This window comes from Podarcis melisellensis (genome assembly GCF_964234715.1).
Source record: "Podarcis melisellensis genome assembly, chromosome: 17".
Classification (NCBI taxonomy): domain Eukaryota; kingdom Metazoa; phylum Chordata; class Lepidosauria; order Squamata; family Lacertidae; genus Podarcis; species Podarcis melisellensis.
The window spans coordinates 3,706,057-3,731,179 of record NC_138534.1 but is presented as its reverse complement, the minus strand read 5'-3'; the positions used below and the strand labels follow the sequence as shown (position 1 = coordinate 3,731,179).

Here is a 25,123-nt window from a genome sequence, read left to right as displayed (position 1 = left end):
TGAAGGAGCGTCTCCACCTCCATCTTTCTGCCTGGACACTGAGGTCCAGCGCCGAGGGCCTTCTGGCGGTTCCCTCCCTGCGAGATGCCAAGTTACAGGGAACCAGGTAGAGGGCCTTCTCCGTAGTGGCGCCTGCCCCGTGGAACGCCCTCCCACCAGATGTCAAAGAGAAAAACAACTACCAGACTTTTATAAGACATCTGAAGGCAGCCCTGTTTAGGGAAGCTTTTAATGTATAATAGGTTATTGTATTTTAGTGTTCTGTTGGAAGCTGCCCAGAGTGGCTGGGGAAAACCCAGCCAGATGGATGGGGTATAAATAATAAATTATTATTATTATTATTATTATTATTATTATTATTATTATTATTATTATTATTATTATATTGTTAGGGTTCCCCGTGTCAAAGAAGGTAGATTGCCAATCATCATACTGGAAAGACCTAAATCACTCTCAGAACTACATTTCTCACAAGAGGCAAAAAGCTTTTGGGGGGCTTTTGGGGGGTTCTTTTTAGTAGATAAAGACCTAAAGGGCAAAGGGTAAAAACCAAAAATAAAACAGCCCTCCATGCAGCATGTCTTCATGTGCAGTTTGTCTCTAAAACCTGAAGGTGGAGCAGGGGTGCATGACCTTTTCTCTGTCCGGTTCAAATTGTCATAAATGGGTATTGTAACCAGACTGTATGTAGCTCACAGGAGAGTTGAGAGGATGAATTAAATGAGACCTACATAATTTGTAATTCACCAAGCCAGCCCACAAGCTTCCTGTTTTTGGTATCTGCCTGTTGGTGTCAAGTATCTACCAACTGGTGGTATCTACACAGCTGGTGGGCTACATTCCATTTGCAGGGCCAAAGGCTGTGCAGAGCTGAATGAAATGGTCCCATAGTGCTTTTTCCCTCTTAAGAAGGGATGGAAACACAGGATTATTACTGGGGCAGGAAGGGAATCAACTAAAACAATTTGAGATTTGAAATAGGGATATTGGTCGGGGGTTTTTGTTTAAAGGAAGCTGGTGATGCCATCAGACCACATTCCTAACCAAGCCATGGACCCACTTGGAGTGCTGCCCTCTTAGGAAAAGGTCGCAGTGTTGTGCTGTGCAGATGGGAAAGCAAGGTGGTGGATGGTTTGCAGCTGCTGGTACATATAGCAACACGCCCCCCCCCAATGCACCACTGGGAGAGCGCAAGTTTTGGATGGAGGAAGTGGAGATGAGGAAGGAGGGGTTGCTTTCATGCTGCAAGAAAACCAGGGCAGAAAACCCCAAACTGTGACTTCAGAGAAGCAAAACAGCTCAGACAGACAGACAGACAGACAGTGAAAGATGCCTCCAATCACAGCCTCAGGACACGAAGTGAAGAAAGACCCATGCATTGCTGCAACAGTACGGTAAACTTTCGAGTATTGAGGCCCATCCTTGCTGTTTTGGGGAGGAGACAAGGGAAGGGAGGATTATGAGTTCATGCTGTGCCACTGGTGCCTCTGTCCATGCTCCACAGGCTGCCCTCTTGCCCCTGCCCCAAAGCGGATGGTAAGACACAGAAAAGAAAGATGAGCCAGCAGGTTGAGGGAAAGCAGCAGGTGAGGGGAGCAGGACAGAACCCTTTTGGAACATAAGGGCTCAAGACACTGGGCATATAGTGGAAATACATATGATTCAGCATTGGCTCTGCACTAGCAGTTCAGGAAAGGTTACAAAACCCACTGCTAACACTCCCCCCCCCCCGACATGTCTGAATTCCAGCCATAAATAAGTAGCAGTTCTGCTTCTGGGAAACTGCAGTTCTCTGACAGGAGCTATGCTTCTGTAATGGAGAATTCTCACCACCCTTACCAAACTACAATTCCCAGGGTTCCCAAGGGGAAACTGACCTGGGCCTGCCCCACTAACAGACTGAAGTTTCAAGTGTTCCAGATTTAATAGAATTTACTTTGTACTCTAGAACTCAGATGAAACCACTGATTCCTGAAATTGCCTGCCATCCCTTCGTCTCGGCACTTCTTCCTCAGCAGAGATTGCCTCGAGGTTCCATATTGTGGTCATGTTAGAGCAGGGGTGGAGAACCTGGTACTCTCCAAATGTTGTTGAGCTCCAGCTCCCATCAGTCCCAACCCAGCATACCCAGTGGTCAAGGATGATGGGAATTGCAACATTTGGAGGGCTACAGGTTCCCCCAGCCTGTGTGACATAACCACTGGCTTTTAAAAGATGAAATTTAGATGCCAGATCTAAACTCCAGCCCTCTTGTGTCTCCAACCTTAGCGAACTCATTCAGCCAGGGGAGGACTTCAGTCCTTCAAATTTCAGCAGCACCCTATGCAAGGCAAAAATTTGGCACCTGACCCTTGCCTTCCTTTCTGCTCAATTCACTACTTCATAGTTGTGGTGTCCTGTGCTCCCCCCCCCCCCCAGGCTGAATGCCTGGTGCAGTGGAAATGGTTCTGCTGCCCTAAACCGCCTCTTATTGAGCTACTGTAGGCATCCCTTGCAAGAGAGCCTTCTTATATTAATGGGGGCTGGACAAGTAGAAGCTCCTCCCCTCCAAGAATGAATGACACCACTCACATACATGGGTGAAAGTAAAGGCATGTACCGTATTCAGGAATACCACATGGATAGGTGAATCCAGTGGGTCTTCTTCCTCTCAACACTGGATTTTAGCATTTACTTTATTCTAACTTCTGATTGGGGATTTTCCAACTAGATCAATGTGGGGCCTCTGGATTTCAGATCTGCTTTCTCCTTCATTAAGAGGCCCAAATGCCTGGTGAGCCTCACTGTCAGCTTTCTAAAATGCCCTCTACACGGTCAGATAGAAACCGTATTCTAAAACTGATGTTGCTGGTTTAGCAGGCATCTCTCTCTTTGTTGATCCTAAAGAAGCAGCCACTATAGAAAATCTGGACCTTACATAGCTGAGGGTCATGCTAAAATAGCTGAGGGTCTTCCTATCCTTTTCATTCTTTCTTCTTTTGGTGAGGTGGCAAGGGTACCTGGGAAGGCAGGCTGCATCCTATACCTGCATGTGATGACCCAAGTCCCCATGAGAAAGCAGAAAGCAGCAGTGATGAGATGAAGGTGGCAGGTGAAGAGAAAACGAGGAAAGGGCGTTGGGGAGGGAGAAGGGAACACTTGGGCTGCTTTATTGTTTGGGGTTATTGTTTTTGTGTCTATTTTTTCTTTTTCTTTTTTTTTTACAAAAACATTACAGGAAATCCCCGGCTGATACTGAGGTGGTTCCATCCATGATATCTCGGCAGCTGCAAAGGCGAGAGAATAGGAAGGGAAAGTTTGTAAGGGAAAGGTGCAAGGGAGAAGGAAGAGGACAGGGGGTTCATGTCAGGCTCGTGAAAAGGGGTTCCAAAAAGAGGTTCCAATAAAGTCCAATGCAGCCTTCCCTCACCTGCTTCCATCCACCTATTTTGGATTACTGCTCCCATCAGCCTTAGCTACTGAGTTCTGAGGTTGATGGGAGATGTTATCCAAAACTCCTAGAGGGGACCAGGTTAGGGAAGTCTGGTCTAGTGAATATTGGGCAGCAGCCTGTGGGAGGCTGCAACCTTCTACTTAGGTATCCAATATATCTTAGACTTGGGTATCGAATATTGGGTTTTGTTTTATGTTGTTTTTGTCATGCATATTGTGCTTTGTGTATGTAATATGAACTCAGCCTCCCTGGGAAGGTGTTAGCGGAACTGGGAGTGTCTCCCTAGTACTTCCTATTGTTAACTACAACCAATTATACCTTGATAACGTTATAAGTACAGACTTCAACTACCACATTCTGGTTCCAGATTTACAAACATGAATCAGAGCCCAAGTCTTTACTAGCCCTTGTTATTACGATAGCAGGATGGCTATTAGTGGGCAACAAATTCTGTGTTGTCTTATACATGCTTATCTGGGAGCAAGTCCCATTGAATTCAGCTTATTTCTGAGCAGAGAGGTTTAGGCTTGCAGTGAAAGTTGCAAGTTGTGATTCTGATTATGCACTCCTAGGATGCCTCACGTCATGGCTGAGCTGGCAAATTGTGTACAGATTATAGCTTTCCAGATCCATGGAAGTGGTATTGTAGAGGTCATACAATGCTTATAATACATGTGCCCCATTTTGTGTGTATGTGCGACTGCTCTCACAGTATTGGCCAATTTGATTTTGCAATGTAACAAATTCCTGAATGTATGACCAGGACTGCTGTAGTAGATACTTTTACCTCAGCAGTGGAGCACTTGGGTAATTTTAGATTCTGACTAATGGTCTTATGTGTAAGAGATGTCTTTAGAATATTTGATTATTTCAATATGTAGCTAGCCAGTCCTTTTGAGTTTGGGGACTCTCCTGATCATTCTGCTGAGGACCTTGGACATCTGCCCCAGAATCCTGCCCTGACAGTGTCACTGCTGTTCATGATAAACACAGCTAATTTTGTCTTTCTAGCTTATGGTCAGGGAAAGTAACGCTATGATAAAAACATATAAGCAAACATTTAAATTGAATAAATTTTCTTAAAATAAATATTAAAACTCCATCCCACTCTTATTTAAACACTAGCCCCAGCAAATAATGAAATGTACACCCACATCCAGATATGATTCTTACGTAGGGTCTACAATACCTGGCACATCTTTAAGAGTACAGGTAACTCACAACTTACACACATTTAACTTGTGTGCATTCAGCTTTACATGCTTGGCAAAAAAATGTGCTTTGACTATACGCAGAATGTAAGCCAGTGTAAGTTGAGAGTCGCCTGTATATCAAAACAGATGAGCACTTAAGCAGTCAAAGTTTTTCCAAGCAGGCAGCTGCAGCCTTGAAGGAACTTTCACTTGTCACCAACTTGGATGTCGGAGTCTGCTATGAATGGCACAGAAGTCTTGCCAATAACTGCTCAGCTCATGTGTATGAAATATGATGTTAAGGGCTCGTCCGCACTTCCACTTGTTCCACTGCTTTTCCACCGGGGAAACCTGCTGTTTACCACTGAATCAGAACAAACCTGTTTTTCTGCAGATTGATGTTTGTCCTAATTCACAGCAGTGGGTTTTCCTAGGGGAAAGTGGTGGGACAAGCGGAAGTGTGGACAAGCCCTAAGCTACAAGGGGAATTGCAATTGACCTTCCTCGCTATCAAGAGGTATATGTGTAGTTTTCTGTGCAGGCATCCTGTTGTGTTCTATTCCAACCTGCTGTGGTTGAAGCAATCTGAAATTCATTCACTATAACCCATGCAGTGAGTGGCGTTTATGACACCACTTTAAAAAAAAAATCATTTTAAATTAGATCTGAAATGTTATTCCACCTTTATTTTCTTTAATGAAAGACAGTTATGCAACAGGAAAATGCTGTTAAGTGTCTTTCTGTATTAAGGTGTTATAGTGCTAAAACACTGTAAAATAATAATGCTAACTAGTAATTTGTTGCCCCCCTGCCACGGCCCTGTCTAGGTAAGCTGCAGCAATGCTGGTGTCAAATAGGGGTGTTGTTGGTTTTTTACAGCTCTGCCTACTACCAATGATAATTCTTTATTTAAAAAAGATGTAATAAACTTTTGGGATGACATCCATTTTATCAACATGGTTAACGGCAGTGACCAAAAAGGGTTCTTGGTGTATAGGACTATACGCCTCTTTAAGTAAATACATCTACATTTGTGGAAATTGTTTCACTATTCTGTTCATGTCAATTTCACCCTAATCATTTAGTGTAGAAGCACTCTTAACACAGAAGCATTTGTGCCACCATGATAAGAGGAGGAAGGTTACATTGGAATCTATCAGGCTTTATTCCAAGAGGTGAGGTGAGATAGCTGCCTGTGGCAGTGATTTTAGGTGTCATTAACAGTTGCAGGACACAATCCACCGGGACGTTCTTGTGCAGCTGCCACTTTGAAATGAACTGTTACATGGGTTTATTCATTTCATTATGACTTGATCAGGGGAGCTGCTCAGTATTTTGTGCCATGTGCTAATTAGGGGCAGGGAAGAGGGACGGTGGAAAGTGCAGTTTGGATTTTCTGTTTCATGCACCAAAATGTTTCAGGTGGTCCCTGTTTATTCTGTGAGCCTGAAATGACAAACTCCCCTTTGGAAAAATTAGGGTGGAGAAACCCATTTGCCATCCACAACATGGTTCCTAAAAAAGAAACATAATCATCATCAAAACAAAATAAACCAAAATAACTGACACAGCACTTCCAAGATGCAAGAGGTGGGGGAAAGACCAAAGGCCATTAATGGATATCAATTTCCCAAGGAGCAACAGCAGTTCGCTGGAAGGGAGGAAGAGAGTTTAATATAAAGGCAGCAATTAAAGAGAAAAAGAGAGAGAGAGAGAGAGAAACAACTGCTGAAATTGCAGCAAAGATTACGAGGCCATACTCGAAGGTTTACATGGTAGGGTGCACACCCTTTGAAAAGCAAGGCCAGTACATGTCATACCAAAAGGTACCATGAAACTGCCACACCACAGCCCTGGCATGACCACCAGCATGGCTTTGATTGGTTAAAAGAAAAGAAAAGAGACTGTTGAAATATTCTAAACAAACCAACTTGCTGAGAATACCTGAGACCTAATCCGAGAGCTGGAGTTCAGGGAGTGGACAGCTTACCTCTTTGGTTCTTTCATTGTCGTGCAAAAAATGAAAAATAAAGAGGGTTTTGTGCCCCCCCTCCAAGAAAGCATTGGCATAGCATAGTTTCTGAAGAGGGAAGGATAGGTGAGGCGCAGGAAAGAGACTGAGGAGGAAAAAAGGAGCAAGGGAACCACTTTTTTCATTAACATACGGAGGAACTGGTCCATGACACCCCTGTGGGTGCCTTCAATTCTCACCTTTTGCTTCTGAGCAAAGTGAAAGGCTCCCCTTTCCTGACACATCCCAGACCCCAGAGTTTCAGTCCTTTCCATAAACATGCTTTTCACTCTTGTAATGCCTTGAGCCTTCAGAGCAAGGATTGTTGTTTTCTCACACATTCTCTTTCAAAGTATTTGTTTATTCAGAGGCTTTCTATAATAAATTCACTTTGAGTGGGGTGTGAACAAGAGCTGCTATGACATCTTCTCTGGACCCCATATGCTGCCTACCATGCATATTTAAACCAGTTTCAAACCTGCTGCGCTGCTTTGGCTCCCAGTCTAGGAACCAAGACAGGGCTGATCTAACATACAAATAAATGTAGTTTGCTGAGGATGCTGAGAATTCCGTTCGAGATCCTTGCCCTGCTCCTCCACACAGAACTGCAGTTCCCAGGGTTCCCAAGGAAGAAGGAGGAACTGTTAAACGTGCCTGGAATCATAGATTTATGATAGCTATCTTACAAAAAAAGGGAAAAAAAGAAAAATACAAATCTACTCAACACCCGGGATTTTTGATGGGCAAGCCTGATACTAAACCTATCCACGCTGGTTTAAATGTGAAGTGTAGGTGGAAGATGATATTTGGAATCATGTAAGTGAAGATGTTTGCAGCTGCTGTTGAGCAAAGCCTCTTTATTCCAATGTGAATTGCACTACAGCTGTGATTATTAGTGGCCTGAATCAGCCTCATCTGGTGTTTAGAGGTAACAATAAGAGTCTGACCTGCCAGCTCATTCTAGTGTCCTCTCTAGTCAGGGGCATGAAGTCACGGTTAGAAGGAAGAACTTCTCCTGTGTTGGTTGACTGGTTCTATGCAAAAAAACTGCATTTCTTTTTCTTTTTGGTACTGACTTCCTACAGATTTAATCTACACCAGAATTGCCTTGATCCTCACTATGATCAGCAGATGACTTCATCTTTATCCCAGGAATGGTGATGCAATAAGCTGTTATTGTCCAAAAGTTTCATGTTGTGGGGTCTGGTACCCAATCTTTTGCTCTCCTCTATGCAACACCCACCCACCCCACCCCAGCAAAACTCTGACGTGCAACAGTGAGTGACACACACCAAACACCACAATAAACACCAATCACCATCAAGATGTGTGGCTAGGCAGAGAAACGAAGCTGGATCCCCAGCTGGTAGTGCTCTATGGTGCTTCAGTTCCTTGGACTGAAACACAACCCCCTGCCCATGCAGACCCCTCCCTCCCTGCCCGTGACCTCACCAGCTGGGGATCTGACTCCAGTCCATTAAAAACCAGCAGCCACTGATAGAGAAGGTGAAAGAGGTGAGCAAACGAAGGAGAAAAGGGGTGCAGGTGGCTAAAGAAGGAGGGGCAAAGCGCAGAAATTGTATGGCTTTATATAAGTTGTAAATCCGGCGTGACTGAGACCGGACAGAGAAAAAACTGAAATAAATAATATTGCAACAGTGATTGCAGCAACGAGGGGCCAAGGGGGTGGGTGGGTGGGGTGGATAGAAGAGAAGGGAGGGGATACTGGAGGAGGGCAGCAATAGGATGGGTTTTTTTTGTCTTTGTTTGGTTTGGTTTTTTTAAAAAAAATCACAAGCAGTAAGAGGAAATCAAGACTCACTCCCGGCACCGGCGCTGGCATTTGCGGCGGAGAGAATTACGTGAGTGGGGGTAGAAATATTGGTTACATCGTGCAGTTGGCTGAGGACGGAAGAGCGGCGTCGGACAGCCCCCTGAAAGGAGCCACTTCTCTTGAAGGTGCTAACTACCTCCATCTGCGGGAGAGAAAATGAGATAGAAAATTTGGATGGCAGCGGGCAGCGGCTGCAGTGGAACAGCGCATACCAGCCAGAATTGGCCATGCTGGGGGTTTGGCCTCCTGCCACAGTCTATGAAGCATTATGCACCAGAGGCCAGCTAGTGGGAGTTGGCACCACACTGATGTTCTTTTATGGAAAGAGCAAATTGCACCAGCAGAAGATCGAGGCAACTGGTCACACTTGAAGGCTCCATTTCTAAAGAGTTTACACAAAGTACAAACCCTTAGCAGCACATTATACCAGAATTGTTGGGGGGAAATCCAGCAAGACACAAATGGCTGTAGCCAATCCATTAAGAACAGAGTGCAAGGCACAACTGACCTGAGGAACTCGTTGCTACAAGATGTTTGTGAAGACCAGTGTTACAGCTTCATTGGGGAAATAATAAAATAATTAAAAGACAAGAATCATGGACAATAGGTTCATCATTAGCCATCACCAAGGGGCAAAGAGTACAGCCTCAAACAAGAGGATGGTCATAAAACATTTGCACATTTCAAATTGCTATACAGTGGTACCTCAGGTTATATAAGCTTCAGGTTACAGACTCCGCTAACCCAGAAATAGTACCTCAGGTTAAGAACTTTGCTTCAGGATGAGAACAGAAATTGTGCTCCGGCAGTGCGGCAGCAGCAGGAGGCCCCATTAGCTAAAGTGGTGCTTCAGGTTAAGAACAGTTTCAGGTTAAGAACAGAGCTCTGGACGAATTAAGTACTTAACCCGAGGTACCACTGTATAACTGAGCAGTAATACAATTCTCTCATTCAAGAAAAGTCTGTTCCTTCTCAACATATGGCCACATTCTAGCATGCCCAAGGAACTGAACCCAAGATAGGATTTTACACATGAAGGGGTGGGGTTTTGTAGAACAGCTGGCTGGATCCTTGAGGACTGGGGTGACCAGCGATAGGGAGTAGGGTTACTTCCACTTATAATTGTGTCCCAGTGTATACCGTTTCACTTCCTCTTGTGCATGTGAACAGCTGGCATTAATTCCTAAGGGAAAAAGAAAAGCACTGCCCTTGAGGTCACGGTTGCTGTCAAGGCAAAATCTGCTCCCTAGTGCCTGGCCTTCCTTGGCAGGATTCCGACAGAAGGAAGTGCAGTCTCTAAACGGTGCATTTTGCAGTTCCCCTGCTCTGAATCTTGGGGGATACTATGTATGTTTTGAGCAAGATTGTCCTGAACCCAAGCACAGTTGATTGCATGAGAAGCCGCTGTAAGAATATACCCAGCTCCATGAAACTTTCCATGTGTGTGGAAGCCCACCAGGAGCCACACACAACTGAAACATAGTTGTTGATCCCCTTATGTTATGTCAACCACTTTGAGATCTTCTTGTGGATAAGCAGCATATAAATATTTTCTAAATAAATCTGAGACAAATTATAAATATAAGGCTAATTCACACATTCATACAATGAGATTCTATTTCTACTGTTGAAGTTGCCAAAGAAAAGCGATTCTCCACTTCTGATTCGTTGAAACCACATGAACACAGTGGGCTTACTCAGAACAAAGTGCTATTTTGTTCTGTTGTTTTTATTTCCTGCTAATGCACTTAGAATTGCAGCCTAAATACTGTATACAAAAACCATCCCTCTTTATTGTTGAAGGTTGATTATGAGTAGCTTTTCATTCTGTAGCCTATCTCATTGTTGGAGGCTGGCTAGGAACTTATTTTGTTTTGTTTAATCTTAGTTATGCAAATAAAAATTGTTGGCAAAATTAAGTGTAAAATAAAATGTCTGGCAGCAGAGTGCTAGGGGTGTGGCTGGTTTGTGTGCACCGGGCGCAGAGCCACAGGGGATGTCAGAACTATACTTCAGAAGGGAGAGGGGGAAGGCACTGGATTTTGGCCCTGCACAGGGCGCCTGGGAAATTTGAGACCCCGAGGTCCCCCACTGCTGGCAGGGCTAGGGCAATATTAAGTCTGAGATGGAACAGCAAAGAAGCACCCCTGCCTTCCTGTTGCATACGCCTTATGGGAAAAAAAATTGAAGAGTGTGCTGTTGTGCAGCTAGCTAGATGAATGCTCCAGTGTTGGTCTGTATAGAAAGGGAACACACTGCTGCCCAAGAGATAAATAAAAGAACAAAAAGAACAGTAAATTATCATTAAATTGCTAGGTCGTGTGTGAGCGGAGATGTTTGCTACCTACATTTGCCACTTTTTTGCTTTAAAATTGAGCTGCCCTACATTGAAGTATGCCGTGCCATGCCATAGAAGTAATGAATCAAAGGACTAATATTAGAATATTACGGTGTAGAAAAGGCTGTCTACCTGAACAAAATAATCACAGAGCATCTACTTTCCAATCCTGCAAATTACCTTCCTTGAATTCTTCTTTGATATAGTTCACTACTATACCAGAGTGTGAAAGCAAACAGGCCAAGATGTATATCGAAGACTCAAGCAAGCAAGTCATAGTCACATGGTTAGGAAGACACCCCCTCCCCAGATTTAACGGGGGGGGGGCATTTCCCCTGCCCAAATATAGCAGTTGTATTTGGTACTTCTGAAACACACATAGCTAATTCATGCAGCAGGGTTATGGGCACCACTTTACACAGAATTGGGATGGATAGCGGTGTCATCCATTTCTGCAAATGCCTAAGTGAGTATGCATTGCTCACATATTTGTCCATTGAGAAAGAGGAGTGCAGGCATCCTAGGGACAAGCCTGCTCCCATAGGCATTTATGTTTGTAGACCCTGGTTCAAAGTTTTTGACAGAGGTAAAAACACACCTGACTGCATGTGTCACCTGCATGCCAGGGTTCTCTTTAAGCCAGCCCTTAGCCACTAATCATCTCATCTCCTTCCCACCCAAAAAAGCATAATGAGGTATTAAAGCTATTGATAGATTCAGCAGAATTAACCAGCGAAGCTTTTCCTAGCACTTTGGGGAAGGTTCCGCAGAAACAAACTTGCACAAGTAGAAAACTAGTATGTCAGGGAAAACATGCCTTGATATGCCATTTTTCTAAATGCAAGGATGTGTCGTTTATTTTTATTTTTATTGTAGGAGGAATCATTCCAGTATGTAAGCAACACCTGCAATAGGAAATGGTATAGTGATAGAAAGCCTTACCATTTGAATTGCACTGAATGTATGAAGAAGGTGTCTCCCATGCACCCGACTGAGAACTATGTCTAGGGGGCTCAGTGACGCCACAGGGGAAAGGATGGCAGGGAAGGGAAAGAGCCCTTCAGTGAACCATGCGTAAATAACTGAACCATAGAATATAGGAGTTGGAAGGGATCCCAAGGATCACCTAGTCCAACCCCCTGCAGTGCAGGAATCTCAACAAGAGCATCCATGACAGGTGGCCATCTGAAGTACCAGAATAAGAAACAAAAATCTGACTGCCATTAGCAGTTCTCAAATATAGGCAATTGTATGGAACATGTGATTAATTTCTTCTGTTGCAGAAATCACAATTCTCTCAATTCTCAGTCTTGTGGAGTATTTCAGTCACACTGCAAGCTCACCTTCATTGCACCTTCACTTATTCATGACTACCAGCAACATGTGAGCAGTGGCACAAAGCCAGTGTGGCTCTGCAGGGAAAATAAATTAAGTGTGAGAGTTTTAGCTCAGACATGGACTCACTGAGGTGGCCTTTGGCAAGTCACTCTCTTGGCTGCACTTCCCCCCAGTTATGCAAAGGGGAACTTGTCCTCACTAGGTTGCAGCAAAGGTTGTGTATATTGTTATAAAACCAAATGAACCCATCAGGGAATGGAGGGAAGGCCATGGACCAGTTGGGAATTCTTGATCTCCTGCTGGTGCAAATGGGATGAGCAGCTGGATGCAGGAGAGCCTCCATTGTTCTGAGGCCAGTCCTCTTTTTATGCAAGGCATATTCTGAGCCACAGGAAGCACCCTGCTCCCTTCTTCCTAGGCTGGCACCACAAAAAAAGCAAACGCATCAGCCAAAAAGGAGGACAAAGGAGGACACAGATTGCATACAATTTGTATATGCTAGATTATGTATAGGTGCAAGTTTAGAAATAATTACTTTAAGTCAAAATACAGCACATCTCACCATAGCAGGGAAGAAGACCATGATTAGCTGAGCTCTGTGTGTCTGCACAGTCCATATGCTAACTATTGATGGGCAACTTCAAGACAGGGCTCTTTAAACAGGGCCTGGACCAGACAGACGGCCCTTCAGGTACAGGATTATCCCCTGCAGAGCAAGACGCATGGTCATCCTACCTCTTTAACAGCTAGCCGACCTCTTGGGAAATGCTTCCACCTTGCAAGTTGATGCAGATTGGTATTAACACCAGGTTGCTGCCATGCTTTGCCACCATCTCACAGGATAAAGCCAGTTTAGCGGGCTGGGGATAAGGCACAGTGCTTAAAAGTGAAAGAGCTGGGGCTTGGGCCTGCCTGGAAGCCCTACACTCCATTCTGGAAGCCCTGCTCCTTCATTCCTGTAGGGGAACGTCTTGTGAAGTTTACTGTATGGAGCAAAACCAGGATCCCTGGGTTGCATTGCATTGCTGACACATGCTGCATATGAGTGTGTGTGGTTTTCTTCTTAGAAAAGGGAAACAAGAGGATGGGGACAGCTGAGCAGTCTCCCTCACTTTGGGATGCCTTGGAATCAGCCATATTTACATGGAATGGAGCTGGTGCAGGAGAAGAGTTGGGATTCCGGATTCATTTCATTTCATCCATTAAGCAACAACTTTGCTATGCAGCATGCCATTGGTCATTCCTCATCATGCTCCAGGCCTGAGAACTTCTGAGATCCCATGAGCATCAAGTCTTAAGGCAAGAACAAACCACCTTTTGTTTGACTTGCTAAAGGGAAAGAAAAATTGCCAGGCACATGTCCCACCCCCTCTTTAAGGCAGTTTGAGGAAGTGGGAAGGGAGGAGGGGGTGGGGAAGGGCTGCAATCAGAAAGCATGTTGTTAGAACATAGAAGCTAGACATGGTTGTCTTGAAATCGTTCCTCTCACATGGACCTAGTTTGAAGTATGTGGCACAGAAGCCCCACAATGGCTAGAGGTGGTACAACCTGCCCTCAGGTGGGTTTTGTGTCCGAGTATAATCTTGCATTCTTTTATTGCAGAGCTAAGACTGTGGTACTTGATCTTCAGTGCTGATGTCAGATACCAGATAATCCTAGATTTGATTTGCCTTTTAGAAGTAAGACACAAGTTTCTGGACCTCATGGCTGTTTACAAGCCTGATGAAGTAAAAGTGGTTGCCTGAGGGTGCTTCCAGACTGTAGGCTATTAGAACTACCCAGACATTGCTCTTCTGCTTTAAACAACATGTGAAACTGAAATGGACTTACCATACTTCACTCAGCATTGCACTTTTGGAGTATGTACATCTTACTCTGTTCTGTCCATACTAAAGGGCGTAACATAGCATTATAGGTAAGAAAGTAAGGCAGGTTATTGTGGACACTGGGCTTAGCCACACTTGCATTTTGCCCCACTCTTTAGTGTGGATAAGCCCACTGTTCTGCTCATGCTTCCAAGTTTTTCACAGCATCCACACAACAACAACATCATCAAACAGATGTCCCATACACCCCCCCCCATTTAATCCCTATTTATCATTTTCACAGGTTCCCTTTTGATGAAGACAACTTTGAGTGGGTGCTGCACAAAACTTGTATGTATGAGCAGCACCAAGGCTGCTACAATGAACTGCCACATGGAAGCGGTGTAAAAATGCATTTCAGCAGCATGTTCATTTTATTTGTTAATTTTAACATTTGCAGTAGAATACTCTTTCAGTGAAGTGTTAGTGTGCCGCTGCTTTTATTGTTTTGTATTAACAAATACATTTTAACACAAATCTAAAAGTAAAGCTTAAAAAAATCAGCACACTGTTAAAATGGAGCCAGATGGATAGGTAATAATGAGTGTTCTAAGGTGAAAAGGTGTGGCAGATTAGGGCTCAGTTGTCCCAAATGTCACTGCACACATCGAAACCACATTTCTTAAAAAGATAAAAAGGACAGAAGAGTAGAGTTAAGGTGCTTCTGCAGCAGTTCCATTCTATTCAAACAATGTTGGCATTTGTGGGCTCTCAAAAGAAGTTGAAAAAAGTACAGGGAAAATATAGCACAGCTGCAATTTGATGACAATGTCATGTAGATGTCCCTTAAAAGAGTAAGTGGACAAAGAATGGCAGTTCCAGAATAAACCCCTAGTGTGGAAGCAGCCTGAGACTTGAAGGAGAGTTGCAAGGTTTCCAGTATCTATGGAAGGAGTTCTTTTCTGTGTGTCATAGTGCCTATTTTCTGTGAATACCTCTTTTCCTTATAACTGGGATAATATCAGTGTCACTGGGTGGTATTCAACTAAGATTTACTCAGGATAGGCCTACTGAAATTAATGGATCTGACTTAGGGCTTATCCATACTTCCTGTTGTCCTGTTGCTTTTCCCTGGGGAAAACTGCTCTTTAGCGCTCTATCAGAGCAAACAGCTATCTGGTTTTCTGTAAATGGTCATTTGTTCAGATTTACAGCTAAAGAGGGGATTTTCCCTGGGAAAGGAGCAAGGCAAGGGGGGAACTGCTTGGACCCATGCCTAGAAAATGGGTTAAGCAGAAAACTGCTTTCTGGGCATGAGAAAAGTGGAAGTGTGGATGAGCCCTTAGTCATGTTCATTAACTTATACAGGCCTACTCTGAGAAAACATCCACTGTGTCACTGTTGTAGGTGCCAAATGAAACTTGTGTCTAATAAATCACATTTGAATGATTTATGGGTGTGGTAGAAAACTAACTACCCAGCCAATTAAGCACATTTGCAGAATTTGATATCCATAGTTTATTCTTATTGTGGCAAACTTGTAAAATCTGGCTATAAGGAAAGCAAGGTCTGTCTTACAGAGGTAACAAGGTGCATGTTCATACTTTGAGGCTCTAGATGCTACTCAGTGCAGTCGCCACCATATGGGGACTATAGACATCATTAATCTACAGGGAGGTATGTTCCTGCCACTAGTAAGATGAAGGGATATAAAACCCAAATGACCTGAAGGGCCAAATTCCTCATCACTCCACCACCGAAATGCCCATTCTCCTTCAATTTGACAAATATCATTTCCCCCAAACCTATATTCCATTTGTCCACCACCCACTGCAAGTGCTTCACTTTCTAAAATATATTCCAGGCAGGGAAGAAAAGAGGCTTTGAAAGAGGGTTCATAACAAAAGTCTGCTTCCTGCACCTCCCCAGTACAAGGAGGCACACAGACATCTGCAAGTATGTCTTAGGCACAGGTACCAATTTAATGTCAATAGCTTGGGCTATTTCAACAGTGGCTTGGTTTGAGAGTAAGTACACCAGCCTGGCTTTGTGGCCCTGCAAATGTTCAGATTGTGTAGACTATAGTAGGGTGAAAACACTGCAGGATCTTATGTTTGATGCCCCAGCTTTAATACCACACTGGGTTCCTGAAAAAACAGGAGCAATGGAGCATGGAGCATAACATCTTGGGTGATTCAGACAGTGCATGTTCTGCTGGCCTTACTATGGCTGCCTTCTGCCCTTCAAATGGGGCAAGAGCACAGAATATGGGCTCAGCTCAGGAAGCACGTGGCTTTGCAGGGATCCTCCAGGGATCAGAGAGGTCAGAACTGAGTCCATCTTTAGCTACAACCACACTGGATGGTCTTGGACAAGTCACCATCTCTTATCTTCCATTCCCTAAAAGTAATATGGGAATTCAAATGACCTGCCTGATAACTATAGAAAGGACTACTCTATGACTGCTGTTACTACTGCTACTTCCACCACCAACATTTCTGCTGCTACCATCTCAGCCATAGATTTTGTTCTCATTTTTCTGGGCATTTCCAAACCACCCAGCAACTCGTCATCCCATTTCTGCTTCTATAGGCTGCCTCTGTTCATGCATCCAAGCACTGCATTCATTAGTTCTTTCTGCTGAAACAAGGCAGCGGGGAAATGAAATGCTTAGACCAGCATTGGAGGTCTCTCTCTCTCTCCCCCAGGCATGAGCATCAGGTGTCTTGGGATGGGGTAGGAGATAACCAGATGAAAGGTTTATCGTCAAGTCACTGCTAAAGCAAAGGAAGGGTTGGGCAAGGGTGAGGGAAGCCCTGGCGGGAGGCGCCTCCCCATTATCTCATACCTGGGTCTGGATACGGTTGAGGCCACGGAACCAAAGGATCTGGCCACGACGGAGTTCCCGCTCAGCATGGTCAATTTCCTCCTCATCCTCCGCCATTTCCTCATCAGTGATCTCATCCTTCCCGGGGCCATGCCCTGCCTCCTTCAAGCATTTCAGGTGGCTGGTGGGGATGGTGGCAATGACCTACAGAAGGGAGCAGATGTCGGTTGCACATTCCAACATTTTCTCACTAGAATAGGAGCCCTTATGTGACCGCATAGCTTAAGCCAGGGGTCAGCAAAGTTTTTCAGCAGGTGGCCAGTCCACTGTCCCTCAGAGCTTGTGGAGGGCCAGACTATATTTTGAAAAAAAATTATGAATGAATTCCTATGCCCCACAAATAACCCAGAGATGCATTTTAAATAAAAGCAAACATTCTACTCATGTAAAAACATGCTGATTCCTGGACCGTCCACGGGCTGGATTTAGAAGGCAATTGTGCCAGATCCAGTCCCCAGGCCTTAGTTTGCCTACCCATGGCTTAAGCACACAAGAGCTGGATCTGGTCGGCTATTTACGTGTTACTTACGAATGCATGCCACTTGATCTCAATGCCATTTACTAAATTACATTAAATGAAAAAGCCACTTTAGGAGTGGGGAATTGGGAGAGAAGTATTAGCAGGGCAGAAAAGGGGCACTCAATCATTTCCCATGTGACTTCCATCCCTATCAAGATCCTCAGAATCTCCCAAACTCTCTAGCACCTCCAGAAGCAGCAAAAACAGTTTTTTTTACAAGTATAAATTTGCTTGATTGCATGTGTTTGTGTGCAATGTTTGGTTATAGTTCTCAAGATTCACAGCATTGGTTTTTTTTTTTTGTTTGTTTAACAAAAAGATTCTAGCTCTTCAGGTGAGGTCATGGGTTGCAGACAGTGGTGGATCACCTTGACCTCACAGCACTGGAGTTGCTGCAATTTACCCAGAGGATACGAGGGGCAAGGCCAGCATGCTGCAAACACATCGGTGGGAGCACTAGATAGACTCCCCAGCACTTTGCCCGTCTCTCAGTGACCCCTGCCAGAGGGGTCAGGTAAGAAGCCCCTCCACTCTGCTCCACCTACTGCCGACAGTAGGTAGGGCTCCATTGCCTTCTGGGGAGCCCATTGGGGATCATATGCCAGTGCCCCAAAAGTGAACACCCTACAGCTCTAGTATGTCCAGTTAATGAGTCAGCTCATTAACTGGACATACTAGAGCTAAACAAGGGTGTTGATTGGTGCTTCCCCAGTTCCAAGAGAACGTGGCATGCCTGCCTTTAGTATCTGACTATATGGTGCACTCTGACAACTCACAATAAAAGAAGAGGTATAAAAAACTCGATCTTCTAATCCTACACGGTTGTTGTGCCAGTGGGCAGGATTCAGTGGCTTGCAATTTCTCAGGACAGCAAGAAAGAAGTACCTGCATATGCTGCCTCTGTGCACAGTCCTTCCTAAACATTAGGAAGATCAGCATTTTGTTCCCAAGCCAGGGCCGGCCCACTCATAAGGCAGTTGCCTCAGGCAATGCACATGCCCAGCTGCCTGCCTCCTTTTACTCCTCAGGCTGCCTCAGGTGGCAGCACAGGCATGCAATGGCATTTTCCATTGCCCAGGGCAGCAAAACAACATAGGCCCAAGGTAGCCAAAATTCTGTGCATGGAAAAGCTAGAGTCTGTAACACATGTACATCATGCAAAGCAAGCATGTTTTTATATATTTGTGTTGAGTTCGCAAGATACATTCTGTTTCTCCAAGCCACAAAAAAGAGGTAGGATACAATCAGGACACTGAAACCATACTCATGGCTTCTGAGATTTTACTGTGCATTTTAATGCCATATTTGCAGCCACAAGGACTAGAAACTTGATATTTGTTTTAAAAAATGAAAACAAAGATTCTTAGGAAGCTGAGTTCGGCACTCTGCACCCAGAGGTTTTTCTGCACTTGTTTGGGATACTGCAGTGTTACAGAACGGCTGGGAAGTTTAAATGCCACACGAGTATGGGAAATAATCTTGAGCCAAAATAATATTTCAAGTTTTGCTAGATAATCAAAGGTTAAAAAACACATGGAGTTCCTCTGTAAATTCCCAGAGCGGACACTCTGTGAGGTCTCATCTCCTGCTTGCCCCGGTGGGAAGTAACAAAGGAAAAGAATCCTCACTACTTCCTCTCTCCTCAGAGTTCAGTCTCGTTTTGCCATGTAACTGGTGTTCTCCTGAGAGCAGATTTCATTTTTTATCTCAACCATACATTTTATAGCATAGAAGTACAGTATATTCTGCCTGTCTTGTTTTCACTGCTGTATCCAAGTTTGGAACTTTATGTAAGCAAACAATATTTTTATCCTGACATGGCTTCTGTGTGATTCTTTGTTTAGAGGGATGAAAAGGGGGAAGGCCCAGCCTGCTAAATTATTATCTGTCCTGGATAATTATTAACAAGGTTAAGCAACCTTGTCCCAGAAGTTTCTCCATTTTATGCTGTACTCTGCTAACCAGACACTAAACTCACACAAGTGAGGAAGAGGAAGGATTAATAATAAATAATATCCTATCCTCCACTCCAAAACCATCCAATGATGAGCACAAATGAAGACGTCAGAAGAAGGGTTTTCTTACCTGTCCCCAGACAAGCTCCCCAAAGCCCACAAAGAGACACCAGAGCCATTGCTGTGCATTCAGTGGCGAACAGCTGAACGGTTTCCCCCCAAACTGCACAATGACGATCTGTGGGGGGAAGAGAGGCAGAGTGAGAGAAACTCCTGTAGAGGGAAGCCCACCCTCCGTATCTGTACGCACTGTTGGGAAAGGGTGGGCTCATGGGAGCTGGTGGCCAGGTAGGACTGCATATAGACGAGAGGAAATGAAAGACTGGATCCAGGAAGATCAGAGTGGGCAATACTGACAATGGGAACGGAGAGCACACAACCAAGGGTGCTTAATACTCTCAATGGGTCATTGGCAACAAAGTTGTTGTCATTATATTGGATTTCCCCATAAAGGGCTAATCTAGATTAAGAGTCACCTTGGTTCCCAACTTGAGAGAAAGGTGGGATACAAATACATTAAATAAATAACTAAAAATATGGACTGGAATATTGATGACAATTGCACTGTGCGGACACTGCAAAAAAACTTGTATGCATGAGAACCAATCCCACAATAAAAACATGTCTGGAAGCACCCCAAGTTGAAGGAAAGAGTCACAGATGTAAGAGCAGGACAAGGAGAACCAGAGGTCTGAAGAGGACAACCACGAAGATACAAGGAGCCAGAGCTCGCTCTGAGGTGGAGCTGTGGAATTTGCTCTTCTTGTGTTCTTAACCAAACTGCCCACAGACTTGTCCTGACTTTTTGAAGGGCTGCTGGGATATGGGGCTAGAGCAACAGATGTTTATTCCAGCTGTGCCTCATTCCTCACCCCTCAAGAGAAAGTGAAGCCTAAATACATATATATGCGATTGTACACACCTGTCTCCTGTTAAGGATGCCTCCCCCTTTCCCTCCCTCTCTCATCTTCCTCACTTTCAACATTTATACAGCAAGCTCCTTGGGGCAGGGGCCTGTCTATTTCCCCTTTTGTTACTTGAGGCTGTGTATACACACCACACCTTTAAAGCATATTCAAAACACATACTATCCCTCAAAGATTTCTGGACACTTGTTTACCTTTCACGGAGTTACAATGTTCAGCAACCAGGGCTTTTTCCCCAGCTGGAACTCACCAGAGCTCAGTTCCGGCACTTCTCAGGTGGGTGCCCTTTCCATTCTAAGAGAACAAGGGAGGCATTGAGTCCTGACACCTCTTCTTCTAGAAAAATAGCACTGCTAGCAACCCTCAATAAATAACAGCGCCCAGAATTCTTTGAAATGGAAATGTGCTTCGGATATGCTTTAAAGGTTTAGTGTGTACACAACCTCAGTTAAGATGCCTGATATATTGATATAATAGCAACAACAGCCTATGGAGCCAGGGGCCTATGAAACCTTATAAGACATGAAGAGCACAAGCAACACTGTATGATAAAATTTATTATTAAACCAAGAGTGTATGAAAAGCCCAGTTTCTTAAAAAAAACAAAAACAACTAGCCAGCCAGCAAGCCATCCATGTATTCATCCATCCATCTTGTCTTTCCCACCCACCCCAGCTCAACTTGGTTCTTCACATCCATTTAGACCAGGCCTGTACCTGTATGCCAAAGGTTCCCAGCACAATACTGCAGAAAATGGGGTTGCCAAAAATGCCATCAAAGACATTGCGCTCGCCATGAATTTTGCGGGCGTTGATTTCATTGAAGAGTTGCATCATGACAAAGGTGTTGAAGATGATGGTGTAGTGCTCTGAGGGCGGAGAGTGCAGGGGCGCATTGCGGCCGCTGTCAATGTCAAAGAAAACCTCACCTGCGGGTGAGGAAGGTGGGGTGTAAAGCAGTGCACCACAGAGAAGACACTACACCCAGCAAACCAAGCCTCTCCCTCCTCCCTCTCCGAACCGTGGACCCAGACCACCCCTGCCCCTCCCAACTCCAGCTCAGTGTCCTAAGAACCCACCCACAAAGAGGAGGGTGAAGATGATAATAAGCTGGTAGACAGCATGGCCCAAAATATTCTTCATCATGGTGCGGGAAATGAGGGGTTTGTTCCGTCCGTACGGCTTGCGCAGCAGCAGGGCCTCTGTCGGGGGTTCGGTGGCCAGAGCCAGGGAAGCAAAAGTGTCCATAATCAGGTTAACCCACAGCATCTGAACTGCTTTGAGTGGAGAGTCCTGCAAGAAAAGTGGAGATGAAGGGGCATTGCGGCATTGGAACGTCAGGTATTTGATGGGCAGGGATGGCATTTTGATGGCAATGACATTGTACGGATGCTGTGAAAAAACATGCATACGTCAGTTCCACAGTAAATAAGCTCCTCTATCTGGAAGTATCCAGTGCCATCGGGCGAATGGGGTGGGAACTCCCATTTGTCTTGAAATAGGTAGTTCTGCCCTGAGGGTTTGGAGAGTCAGAGTAGTCATTGGCTCAGGAAGTCCTTAGACTAGACGGGCCAATGGTCTACAGGAGCCTCATATGCTTGCATTTATTTTGGTTCAATCCACTTTGCAAAGGTTTGTTAGGGCATGGTAAGCAATGAACTGGACCGGTATTAAATCATCTACAGGATTAGTTCAATCCAGAGAGAATTTACAGATCAAATTTGGAGATGTTTCTTCACACTGTTCCTGTCTGCTAAAAACACCCCTGTTAAGGATGCTGGGGGGTTTTATGTTTCTGAAATATTCCTGATTCAAAATCACAAAGCAGTGGTTCTGTTTACCTTTATCCTTCAAGACAAATGGGCCTTACCTCACAGATTATCTTTGGAGCCTGGTAAGCAACTATTCCTAAACGACCAATTTACTCAGCCCCAGAATTCTTCCCCACTTTCTCAACATTCTACTCAGAACATGGAGCTGGGCTTCAAATCTGCTTCCTGCCTGGTTCTCAAATATGTTCTTATAGGAGAACTTGACTTGATATTCTCCAAGAGCCATGTATAATAGAGCAACTGTATTCAGCATTTCTCTCATGTCAGCTTAACCTCGCTGCTCCTCAAACATTCATTTTCCATGCACCTTACCATGATTCTCCCCATACGGCTACTCTTTCTCAGAAAGGCTATGAGATACACCTACAACTCCCAAATGTGTAATTTTCTAATTTTCGGGTAACATTAGCTATGTTCAGCAGGCATTTGCTTAAACGTGCAGTTGAACAGGAATGGGAACATACATACAAGGGACATACAAGCACCCCACCCCCAATGTCCCAGGGCACACATGTCAGATCTCTATGCAGGTTGGTGAAGAGGGTTTACACCCCTCAGAAATGGTCCCCACAATCAGGAAGCCTGATATGGCTGGCTCCTACTTGTGGGGAAGTTTCTAAGCACATCGCATCAAACACGCTCAGAGATCCTCTCCCAGGGCTGGCTGAGGGCAGGCTGAGGTTGATGGGGCAAGTGTCCTCTTCCTCCTCATGGGCCAGCCTCCTCTAGGCTTTGCCACTACTGCACAGCAATGAAGCCTACCTGTGTGATGCAGGCGCCAGTGAAGGCCACAATGACTGCCACCACATTGACTGTGAGCTGGAACTGCAGGAATTTGGATATGCTGTCATAAACGTTGCGCCCCCACATCACTGCCTTCACAATGCTGGAGAAGTTGTCGTCAGTCAAGATGATGTCAGAGGCCTCCTTTGCCACATCAGTGCCTGCTATGCCCTGGGAATGGCACAAAATGAAGGGTACTTTATGACAAGAATCCTCAACCGTCTCTCTCCCTTGGGCCCAGTGGGTCAACTTTATAATAGCACTTTAGCCTCACTGATGCACAAGGACCAAGCCAGCAATTCAGAGAAGGACTTCTTCTGCAGGAGCTTGAATTGATTCTGCCTTCATCGTCTCTTGTTGGGAAAGATGTAACCTGTTAAGTTTTTCTACAAACAACACAACCACAAATTTTATGCCTTTCTCCACCACTTCCTTTCCTCTTGGATGTCAAGATTTACCTTGCCAGAAAACTCTGAACACTTGACTGCTGGGAATATAATACATTATGGGTGGTAACCAGGCAGGTAAATTACAGCGGTACCTCGGGATGCAAACGGGATCCGTTCTGGAGCCCCGTTCACATCCTGAATGGAACGTAAGACGCGACGGCACGTCTGCATGTGCGCGTGTCGCATTTCTCCGTTTCCACGCATGCGCGTGACATCATTTTGAGCGTCTGCCCATGCGCAAGCAGCGAAACCCGGAAGTAACACGCTCCATTACTTCCGGCTTGCCGTGGAGTGCAACCCAAAAGCACTCAACCTGAAGCACATTCAACTCCAGTTATGAGTGTAGTTGCATTTCCCCCAGGAAAATAAATGAGGCTTAAGATATGTCACACAACTAACTTCTTCAATTGATTTCAGTGGGATCTGTGTTCAACTCACAGGTTAGTCTGCATCCATCCCTTTGCAATTTGAAGCATGCAGTTTTATTGGCTTTACATAATTAATCGGATTGAGGTATTTGTGTTTCAAAGGTAGCTGCATTTTAATTGCATATTCAATATTAAGTCTTCATTTACATTTATCACACATCTGCAGAACATATCCGTAAACTGAAGGGATAGCAACGATGTTAACAAAGAATAACTGTTCACCTGGAGTTATGGGTGGGCAACATCTGCCACATGGCATGGCTGTGGTGGGTCCAGAAAAGCTGCCATCTTCTTCCGCGGCCAAGGGGAGGGGTTGGTCACCTGGTGCCACCCCACCTCCGGCTGCAACAGTCTTTCAGGTATGGGCAGGCAATGCCCAAAAGGCCAATCAGGGGCAAGGGCTTGGGGGCTGCACCTAGCCCACTCCTAGCCTATTTAAAGGAGTGGCAAGGGGCAGGCTGGATTTCCCCAGCCACCCACCCTGTCTGTTAGGGCCTGATCTAGTGGGGTGTATAGACCTTGCTATGGTTTACTCAGTTGCCATATTCAGGGCCAGGAAGGAATTTTCTCCTGGGCAAGCAAATTGGCTGGCTTGCAGGTTTTTGCCTACCTCATAGCAACCGTAACAACTTTGGCGGATAAGGCATTGGGCTGGATCCTTAGTCACTGGAGTACCCTGATAGAGGGGTCCAGGAGGTACCCCGATAGACTCTGTCCAGCAGTCCACAGGGGGCCCAATGGGCCAATACACTTTGCCCCATGGTGGCCTGTGTGGGGTCATGGCACCCAATCCATGTTGGGGGCAACTCCCCAACACAGGCCGACCCCACCAGGTTCCTATACATGCCCAATGCCTGAGCCAAACCTACTCTTTCCTGTAATCAAAGTTGTGGCCTAATTCAACACAATACCAGTTTCCACTATGCGCCTGCACTGGCAAAGAAATGTCTATGGAACATATTTTAACCTCTCCTTTCTCCTGCCTAACCTAGAATCATAGAATCATAGAATCATCGAGTTGGAAGAGACCACAAGGGCCATCGAGTCCAACCCCCTGCCAAGCAGGAAACACCATCAGAGCACTCCTGACATATGGTTGTCAAGCCTCTGCTTAAAGACCTCCAAAGAAGGAGACTCCACCACACTCCTTGGCAGCAAATTCCACTGTCAAACAGCTCTTACTGTCAGGAAGTTCTTCCTAATGTTTAGGTGGAATCTTCTTTCTTGTAGTTTGGATCCATTGCTCCGTGTCCGCTTCTCTGGAGCAGCAGAAAACAACCTTTCTCCCTCTCTCTAAGCTCAGGGTTTGCAGAGGTTTAAGCTGGTTGCTCA

General features: G+C 45.0%; 1 protein-coding gene across 9 annotated transcripts in view; it reads right to left on the bottom strand.

Annotated features, from left to right (window-relative positions):
- ATP2B3 (ATPase plasma membrane Ca2+ transporting 3) overlaps positions 1-25,123 on the bottom strand; it is a 120,481-nt gene that overhangs the window by 6,674 nt on the left and 88,684 nt on the right. For 5 of the 9 annotated variants that reach the window (XR_014163923.1, XM_081893815.1, XM_081893814.1 and 2 more), the window contains 5 exons: positions 22,894-23,085; positions 21,379-21,592; positions 21,017-21,228; positions 19,445-19,552; positions 16,801-16,983 (listed from right to left, as the gene is read on the bottom strand). Coding sequence is in view for 8 of the 9 variants with exons in the window: in XM_081893815.1 (XP_081749941.1) it covers positions 16,801-16,983; positions 19,445-19,552; positions 21,017-21,228; positions 21,379-21,592; positions 22,894-23,085 (909 nt within the window). In the remaining variant the exon portion in view is untranslated. Of the gene's footprint in view, positions 1-8,459; positions 8,614-16,800; positions 16,984-19,444; positions 19,553-21,016; positions 21,229-21,378; positions 21,593-22,893; positions 23,086-25,123 lie in introns of all 9 variants that reach the window. The other 4 variants (XM_081893818.1, XM_081893819.1, XM_081893820.1 and 1 more) reach the window with 2 other exon arrangements.